General features: G+C 36.9%; 1 protein-coding gene across 1 annotated transcript; it reads right to left on the bottom strand.

Moving 5' to 3' along the window:
* Positions 1–301: 301 nt before the first annotated feature.
* Positions 302–10,222, bottom strand: LOC121877691. Its single transcript, XM_042383516.1, has 7 exons — positions 10,058–10,222; positions 5,631–5,739; positions 3,842–3,964; positions 2,893–3,106; positions 1,951–2,095; positions 1,255–1,384; positions 302–825 (listed from the first exon to the last, which is right to left on the bottom strand). Exons 1-7 carry the CDS (start codon positions 10,073–10,075, stop codon positions 602–604), a joined length of 963 nt encoding a protein of 320 aa, XP_042239450.1. The 5' UTR covers positions 10,076–10,222; the 3' UTR covers positions 302–601.
* Between the last annotated feature and the right edge of the window lie 372 nt (positions 10,223–10,594).

Here is a 10,594-nt window from a genome sequence, read left to right as displayed (position 1 = left end):
TATTTTTACCTTCAGATTAACCTCCCACAAACTATTTGAGTGAGGGGGAACAGGTAATGTTAGGGTAGGGTATTTTGGTGTTCGGTTAGGTTGGGTTAGGTTAGGTAAGGATAGGTTATTTTTGTGTTAGGTTAGGTTGGGTTAGGTTAGGTAAGATGTATTTTTTGTGTTAGGTTAAAGTTTAGGTTAGTTTAGGGTGAATAATCTTCCGATGATATAAACTGAGGTGTCCAATCTTCGGTTGATCCTCCCCTTTGTTTGGTTCTTGATCGCACGGTACATCCTCTGACAACTAACTACATCCTCTGAGCCAACTAACTTCTACATCCTCTGAGACAACTAACTACTACATCCTCTGAGCCAACTAACTTCTACATCCTCTGAGCCAACTAACTTCTACATCCTCTGAGACAACTAACTTCTACATCCTCTGAGCCAACTAACTTCTACATCCTCTGAGACAACTAACTACAGACAACAGTGACTATCATACTCACGTGATAACCCTGACACGACCACACACCGAGGTACTGGATATCACAACGCACAGTCCCTCAAGTTGTGTACGCATCTTAAAACCAACATCAGCAACTCCTATCCCTTAATAAAGACGATCCTGGGTCTCACATGCATCAACCTTGACGCTGTTATGTGTGGTGGGTTGACTGTAGGTGGCATTGTTTCTGTTCCTGTAGACGAGGATGACGACCCGAGCCACAAGCATGATGGACGATGCCGCTATGATAGTTACCATTAGGGCGCTTACTTCCGTGCTGACCGAATCCTTCTGTTCCACGTACACTCCCACGATCGCCCACAGCAGCACTGAAAAGAGTTAGTTTATCGGTAAGATTGAGAAGAAACAGGGCAAAAACAACAGAGAGGAGAAAGACGGAAAGAAAATAACAGGGAGAGAGATAACAGGGAAGAAATGAAGGTGTAAGAGAGAAAAAGATGAATGAAGGAAGAATGAGTGAAGAAAAGTAGATAGAGAGAAAGAGGGAGATATGAAGAATGAGAGACAGAGCAAGAAAACTACACTACATACAGTACATCTAGACAGAGTACACTCACTCTAAGCATGTACTCTTAAGATCCTTAAGTACGGTACGTACTCTAGACAACTCTAGGACGGTACTCTAATAGCAAAATACAACAACTATGTGGATCTACTATTAAAATAAAACAGAAATGAACCTAAAAAAAATTGGATCACATGAAGATTAACCACCCTAATGCTAAGAGAGACCTTACCTATGTAGTGAGTGAGCAGAGGGTTGGCGAACACCGTGAAGACAGCGTTCTCCAGGATAAACCAAAAGATGAAACTCACCAACAGGAAGATAAGAACACCCAGACAGACTCCATTACTATCCACCTTAACCTGTAAAAAAATAAAAAAAAAATAAATAAAAAAGTAATTGAAAAAAAATAAATAAATAAAAAATAATAATGATCGCAATCACCTAAACCGCAAAGTATTGTGATTGTAATTGAAACCACAAACGAGTACATTTGAACTTTTAACCTCAGTGGATCCACCTGAAGATTACCCCCCCCGGCCCTTTTTTTAATTTAGGTACTGTAGTTTAAATGCACTTTACTGTATTCTTGAACTGCTATACACTTTTTTAATTGTAAATATCCGCCACTTTTGTAAATTTAAAAAAAATGGTGTTTTTAATTTGGGGTTTAATACATTTGTTTTTTAATTTCTTCAAAGTTTAGAAAATTATTAAAGTGCTTTACCAAATAACAAAGTTTAATCGCCACCCCGGGACAGACATGACACAGTGACTACCTAATGCCACAGGTTTTTCTCCAGGTACTAACTCCAGACAATAAATTTCATCATAAACTAACAAAAACAGACCAACAGCCCGAACGATAATTAAAATAACTAGCGAAAAAAATGCTGAATATGAATAAAATAAAATCTATCCCACTAACCTCATACATAAAGAAGATTGTGACATTGAGAAGTGCAGCAATAATGGTCCAGGTGACGTACAGCCCCATACCATTGATGACTAAAATCCCGGACCAAAAATGGAACTTGGATTTTTGATAGAGACTCGACGCGACTCTGGCAAAGCTGAAGTGGAGCAGAAAGAACGAGTTATGGTGCAACTCTGACGGGAAATGGCAGACCTTGTGAAGATTAGCCGCCCCTTATTATTAGACTTGATTGTACACCCTTGACGCTAATACCTCGGGGGGTTGGTTAGGTTAGGTTGGGGTCAGGATAGGTTTAGTGTTAGGTTAATTTATACAGTACAGGGGGGAGGTATTGGTTAAAATAGGGTAAGTCAGGTTAGGGTTAAGTTAATTTATACAGTATTAGTTTATATTTGGATAAGTTAGGTCAGGTTACTTTAGTGTTATGTTTGATGAGGTTAAGTTATGTTAGCATTAAGTTAGGTTGGGCCATGTTAGCATAAGGTTAGGTTAGCATTAGGTTAAGTTAGGTCCACATATGGTTAGGTTAGCATAAGGTTAAGTTAGGTCCATATATGGTTAGGTTAGCATAAGGTTAGGTTAGCATAAGGTTAGGTTAGCATTAGGTTAAGTTAGGTCCATATATGGTTAGGTTAGCATAAGGTTAGGTTAGCATTAGGTTAAGTTAGGTCCATATATGGTTAGGTTAGCATAAGGTTAGGTTAGCATTAGGTTAAGTTAGGACCACATATGGTTAGGTTAGCATTAGGTATGAGTAACTTAAGCTAACAATGGGGTAGTTAACCTTAAGGTGAAATCAACTGGGGTGCTTATTCTTCCCATAAACCAACATAACTCCTTTAAAAAACTCTTCCTCATACGGCCTTATAATAACTTCACTATATTCCCACATTATTATAAACACAACCAAACTACATCACTTTATACCCTCACCTGTAAGCACTTAGGGATATTGCAATGATATTTGTGACGGCGACAAGTAAGAGGATGATGAATGAGGCTGTGGCATTGACAGCATCCCAGGCAAAGAGCCATCCGACGTTAAGGATGAGATTGACGGCCAGCACCAGCATGAACGAGAACGATACAGCACCACCATGCTTCCAAGCCTTCACTCCATCCACTCTCAATAACAGCAAACTGATGGCTACACGAAAATGATGATAAAAGCAAAATTAATCAAGAAATTTATCAAGTATCTACGGTGGTTATATTATTTAATTTACTTTAGCGTCTTTGCCATTGTTAACCACTTGAGCAGTTGTGTCAATGTTATGCACTGTTGGCAAGTACAGTAGAAGACTAGGCATGTACTGATTCTAGAATGTATCTGTACCAGTGCCAGTGTTTTATATAATAACAATAATAATAATAATGATAATAACAATAATACTAACAATAATAATACGAACAATAATAATAACAATAAAAAAAATGACTTCAATAACATCCTTACAAACTCAATCACTGTAACACACGTGAACCGAACCTAACCTAACCTAACCTAACCTAACCTATGTACACAATAGTTATGACAATTAACAAGTATAAACACCTCAAACAAATTTAACCACTGAATAACAAATACCCAGAGTCTTAATAAAACTAATAATTTATCCCTATTTGGTAAAAACAGTAGTTACATTGTTAGGTCTAATCTGATAATGATCCCAATTTTCCATATGATAATTATAGTACATTTACTTTTATATACTGTAAAACCTTCAAATAAAACTATCTCCATATAATCCGTTAGATGGAGGTCCCACATCTAACGCACTCTTGATATAACAGACTTTCCTCCCTATACTGTTCATTAGATGGAGGTCCCACATCTAACGCACTCTCATAACACATCAAATATACATATCAGACAACGCACCATAAATTACAATGAGGACGAGGGCGGTGTATATAATGGACCATATAATGAAGGTGTATCCTGCTGGGGTGATGCAGGTGAACAACTGGTTGGAGACATCACCTGTAGACTGACTGAAGGGCGCTGAGGAGAGGAAACACGTCTTAGGGTTGGTTCTTCATTATGAGTTACTAATTGGTTAAAAATATGAAAGATGTAAAAAAAATATGAAAGATGTAAAAAAATATGAGATGTAAAAAAATATGAGATGTAAAAAATATGAAAGATGTTGACTATATGAATATTAATATGAAAAACTTTAATATAAAACACAGTATAGTTAATATATTTCTGCTTCAGGTATAAAAGGGAAATTAGATATTAAAATTTATCTACAGTATATAATTATACAGGTACATATAATTCAGTATCCTAAGTTAATACTGTATATACATTATTTAGGGTCAAGATTGGCAGGGTAGGAAGGACCATACGTCAATAATTATACATTTTCCTGAACTTTCAATATCACCATTATATTTACCATGGAAAAATGCCTAAATCGTCTGAGTGTTTGTGAAATATTTACCCATAAAAGCTTTAAAAAGAATATGTTAACTTTGAACCTCACAAAATAATATTTCACCGATGCATTGTGACACGACCGCACCAACATAACCAAAGAAACTTGCTTAACCTTATTTAAATTCCTAGCCGGGAGCTTCCATACCCGCCAGCATATTATATGATATGGTATAATTGTACGTATTTTGTGGACATGAGACAAGCCACTCGGACCAGCTGTACTATTTTATTGCCACGAGTACAAGCCCGGGCGCCTCACTATCTACCAAACGAAATATTTTCCCAAAAAATGATTATCATATCTGAACTCAGCGATGAAATATAGTAAGAAAAATCCATCAACACATTGTTTGTCTACCTGTATTGTCTCTACACATTGTTTGTCTACCTGTATTTGCTCGAAACAAGGCTAACAAAGTACTTGGGTTCATACAAAGGAGTGTTAGTTACAAGACTAGCGAGGTCATCCTAAAACTATATCTTACACGTGTGAGACCTCACTTGGATTATGCAGTTCAGTTCTGGTCACCGTACTACACAATGGATATAGAATCCCTAGAAAGAATTCAGAGGAGAATGACAAGACTAATCCCAGGTTTTAGGAAACTTGAGTACAGAGACAGGTTAAAGCATCTTACTTTGCACTCCCTCAAGAGACGTAGAGTGAGGGGCGATATGATCGAAGTGTATAAATGGAAGTCAGGTCTAAATAAAAGTGATAAAACAAAGGTACTCAAACTATCCAACCAGGAGCGAACTCGGAGCAATGTTTTTAAATTAGACAAATTTAGATTTAGGCGTGAAATAGGTAAACACTGGTTTGGAAACAGAGTAGTGGATGAGTGGAACAAGTTACCAAATATCATCATTAACTCGAATACGCTGGATAGCTTCAAACATACAGTAGGTTGGATGGTTATATGAGCGATAGGGGTTGGGTGTAAATGGGAACTGCCCAGTATGGGCCAATAGGCCCGCTGCAGTTTCCTGCATTCTTATTGTTTGTCTACCCAGTACATTGTTTGTTACCTGCAGTGTCTACATATATTATTTGTCTACATGTGTCCAGGACACAGGGAAAGCCTACCACTCACTGTTTACTGTAACTGCGTCTACACACAAGTCGAACCAAACCAAACTTTCATGACGATTTACCTGAATAAAACTGAACACAAATACATTACAAATTAACAGTAGACATAAGAGACCCTCAGATCATACTTACAAGCGCCAGGACCAGCTAGACCATTTAAAACTACAGTTATGATTAATACAACTGCCAAAAATATGGTGACCAGGATTCGGCTGATTTCCTCCGGTCGTCCGCCATGATGCTGCGAAGACAAATAGATTCACTAACTTTTGGGAGTTATTTTGAGATTGATAACTATAATAAGGGATATAATTTAAGATTTTTAATTATAATACGAAATTTATTTGAAGTTTTTAATAATAAGAAGGAAATAAAGTATAATATAATAAGAGATATAATTTAACCTGGGTAACTTTAATAAACCCGCATATAATGAACAACAGGAAGCACTATATTCGAAGTTTATTAACAACAATAATGTATATAATTTAAGCTTATCACTAAGACTAAGGTATACAATCTAAAGCTTATTAAGTTTATCAGCCAATCACAAAGGCTCAACACCACATATCTGTTGCCTGAACTAACAACAAGACACCCGGGAACCAGCTTAATAAGAACATACGAACATAAGGAGTCTGCAATAGGCCGGTTAACAGAATTTAAATTTAACCTAACATACTATCTTTTTTATATATGGTCTCCAGTCTCCCCCAATAGCCATACCTTCGCCACCATTACCACCACCTGCACTGACCATCACCTCTAACTGAGCGTGATCATCATTATTTAATCTGAGTTATCAGTATGGTATTTTTGAGGGGGCTTTAAGCAACGTGTTATTGATATCAGGTCACTTACTAAGGTCAGGTCACCCTCTGTGTCTCCGGCCACTCCTAGATGCCCTAGTTATTTCATCCCCAAATAAATTATCTGGTCAATTTATAGTCAAGGGTATAATTCGATATATTTTTTGTTGCTAATTATAAGTTCAGACAAAAATAAAACGATTTTCACCTATGACACTTTTGACGCATTTTACCCATTACTGAATTATATTGTAAATTAGACTTCATTCTTAACTAAATTCAATGTAAAATAATGAAATTTAAATTTTTATGACCTAATAATTACCAAACTAAGCTAACTTTTGTTCGCCATCTGAAACCTTCACAAATTTCTGAGGGTCCGGCTGTAGTATACTGGTTCCTTGTTGTTAATGCTTGTGGACAAAAGGTATGGACCGACACAACTCGTCCTGCTGCTAATGATAAGTTCAAACAAAAACCGTTATATCGGGAGTTTAAGATCAGAAAACTACAAGAAAATCAACCAACCAAATTCCGGATTGTTTTTTCATCACCAATAAGAGTTTAGACAATTACTTCCAGAATATTATTAGGCAGATAAAAGTTTTACCGTATATAGAATTAAAACAGGGTACTTGTAAGCCCGGACCTACGGCCTAGAAAACAGTGCGTTAATGTTCGAAATAAGGCAAACAGAGTATTGGGTTTTATATCTAGAAGTGTAAGTAACAAGAGTGCAGAGGTCTTATTGCAACTATATCTTGCGCTAGTTAGGCCGCACCTAGATTATGCGGTTCAGTTCTGGTGCCCTTATTATAGAATGGATATCAATTCACTAGAGTCGGTGCAGCAAAGAATGACGAAAATGATTCAGGGACTTAGAAACCTTCCATATCAGGATAGGTTAAAGAAACTTAACTTGTATTCCCTAGAAAGACGAAGAGTGCGGGGAGATATGATAGAAGTATTTAAGTGGGTGAAAGGAATCAATAAAGGGGATATAGATAAAGTTCTTATAATATCCGAGCAGGATAGGACTCGGAGCAACGGATTCAAGTTGGATAAGTTTAGGTTTAGGAGGGAGATAGGAAGAAACTGGTTCACAAATAGGGTGGTGGACGAGTGGAACAAGCTTAGCAACTTTGTAGTAAGTGCTGGAACACTGGACAGTTTCAAAAGTAGGCTGGATAGATTCATGGATGATAGAGAGTGGTAGTAACTCTCGACAGGAGCTGCCATGCACAGGCCAACCGGCCTATTGCAGACTCCTTATTTTCTTATGTTCTTATAAGAAAAACAAAGAGACAATATAAAGTTAAAATTAAATTAAAAATAGGACATATAACTAAATCTAATAGACAGATAAATGGCAAACTAGTTTAATGTGTGGAAAGTGTAAAATTCTAGGACACGAGAAATGAAATCAGGTCAACGTAGAAATAGATGAATCAGATTATGAAAACGATTTAGTGACAATGATAAGCAGTGGAAGGGGGGGGGGGGTCACGCTCAGTTGAGATTGGTGATGATAACGGTAATTATGTGAGCGATGGAAGCCCTTGGTGTAATGGTCAGCATGCTCGATTCGCAAGCAAGTAAACCCGGGTTCAATCCCCTACCAGAACAAGTGGTGGTAGTAGTGGCTATAATTTGTAGTTTAAACGACACCAAAATAACATTAACGAAGGTCCCCTTAAAACTACGACAGGAGAAATGACTGATGATGAGTTAGAAATGTGTAGTACGTTAAATAGTCATTTTCGCTCCGTATTCACAAATGAAAACCTAGTACAGTTTCCAGAAGTTCATAAGGTATATAACGACAGTATCGAAAATATGTTGATGAATATCAATATTACTAGTAACGATGTGCTTAAAGAAATTAACAAACTGAAGCCTCATAAATCGCCTGGTCCAGACGAGGTATATGCTAGAATATTAAAAGAATGTAGAGATGAGTTGAGTAATCCGTTAGCAGTTTTATTTAATAAGTCATTAGAATCGGGCCTAGTGCCAGTAGCTTGGAAACTTGCAAATGTCGTTCCGATTTTCAAAAAAGGTGATAAATCAATTGCATCAAATTACCGTCCCATTAGTCTCACGTCAATCATAGGCAAGTTGCTAGAGTCAATTATTGCTACGAAAATCAGAAGCCACCTTGAAACATTCAACTTAATTCATTCTTCTCAGCACTGGTTCACCCAGGGACGTTCTTGTCTCACAAATTTGCTTAGCTTTTTCTCAGAAGTATATGAAGGGGTAGATAATGATAAGTCATATGATATAATTTATTTAGATTTCAGTAAAGCATTCGATAGAGTCCCTCATGAGAGATTAAGGAAGGTAAAAGCACATGGAATAGGTGGATCATTATTAAAATGGATTAGGTCATGGTTAATTGGTAGGAAACAAAGAGTCAGCATAAATGGATTTAAGTCAGACTGGGGTGCGGTCAAAAGCGGAGTTCCCCAGGGATCTGTATTAGGCCCTCTGCTGTTTGTTATATTCATTAATGATCTTGATTTAGGTATAACTAGTAGGATTAGTAAATTTGCAGATGATACCAAAATGGGGAGAGTGATAAATTCAGACAGTGACTTTGAACACCTTCAAAGAGATCTAGATACCTTACATGAGTGGTCAGTAGACTGGCAAATAATTTTAATACTGATAAATGCAAGGTACTACAGATAGGGAAGACGAATACAAACGTTAAGTATAAACTAGGTAACACGGAAATAGAAAACTCAGATTGTGAAAAGGATCTAGGTGTATTTGTTAGCAACGACTTGAAACCTAGAAAACAATGCATTAGCGTTCGCAACAAGGCAAACAGGATTCTTGGGTTCATATCTAGGAGTGTGAGTAACAGAACTGCTGACGTTATCTTGAAACTTGACCTAGCATTATGCGGTTCAGTTCTGGTGTCCTTATTATAGAATGGACATAGATTCTTTGGAGAGAGTACAAAGAAGAATGACAAAAATGATCCATAATATTAGAAACCTTCCATATGAAGAAAGACTGAAAAGCTTAGGCTTGCATTCATTAGAGAGACGTAGAGTTAGGGGAGATATGATAGAGGTGTTCAAGTGGGTAAGTGGGATTAACAAGGGTAAAATGGAAGATGTTCTGAAGCTCAGTTATAACGAAATAACTAGAACAAATGGCTTTAAATTAGATAAATTCCGATTCAGAAAGGATATAGGCAAGCACTGGTTTGGTAATAGAGTTGTGGATATGTGGAATAGGCTACCGAGTGCTATAGTAGGATCGGGGACGCTTGGGAGCTTCAAGACGAAGTTGGATAGGCACATGGAAGTGCTGGGATGGGTGTGAAAGGGATCTGCCCTGTATGGGCCAGTCGGCCTCCTGCAGTATCCCACTTTCTTATGTTCTTATAATATTAGCCTGACGTGACAACATTTAACTTACTCTAAAACTGACTTAATAAAAACTTAATGAACCTTAATCTATATAACCATAACTTGATATTAACCTAACTTAGCCTGACTTTAACCTAACTTTACCTGACGTAGCCTTAGTCTAACAAAACACTGACCTAATATTAACCTAATATCTAAACCTGAACTGGAGACCGGATAATTGCTATACTCACATATTTAAATTATGATGAACATATAATGAATCACCTGAAGATTAACCACCCTAACCTAATATATAACAAAATAGTTAAGTAAATTATTCAGTTATAGTTAATCTTGTTAAAAATGGGAATGCAGTACTTACCTGAGAGTTAATTTCCATATTTTGAATTTTCTAATACGTGTTTTTTATAGTAATTGCTATATGTCGCAACTTTCTGCTATAGTCTCTACAAGTGCAAGGATGAGAGCAGCGACGACCCTCTCACTGCGACGCGTGTGGTGGTACTGAACGAGACTGGCCCTCGCCATGCACCTCACCTCTACTACTCCAACAAAGGCTAGTAAGTTACGCAAGTTATAGCCACCGTCGTTACTTTCGGACAAAAATACCACAGTTACATAACCATTATTTACCTATTAACGTTAAAAAAACAATTCCTACAATAAATATTTAACATAATAATGTTGAGTCAAATTACCGATGTGAAAAGATTATGGCTAAATATGTGCTCTGTAGTTATAAATAATAAATGTTTAATTGGCGTATGACAACTGAGGCGATAGTAAACACTGTTCGAATGCTGTGGTAATGATTTGTATTGGAGATAATCATGTTATACAAGTCTTTACTTATCTCCTTTTAAGTAATTTAAAGCAGTTTATTGCGCAATAATCATTC

Source organism: Homarus americanus, unplaced genomic scaffold, assembly GCF_018991925.1.
Source record: "Homarus americanus isolate GMGI-L3 unplaced genomic scaffold, GMGI_Hamer_2.0 scaffold21300, whole genome shotgun sequence".
NCBI classification, from domain to species: Eukaryota; Metazoa; Arthropoda; class Malacostraca; order Decapoda; family Nephropidae; genus Homarus; species Homarus americanus.
Note: the sequence above shows the minus strand (reverse complement) of the source record. Positions and strands in the feature narration are given on the sequence as shown.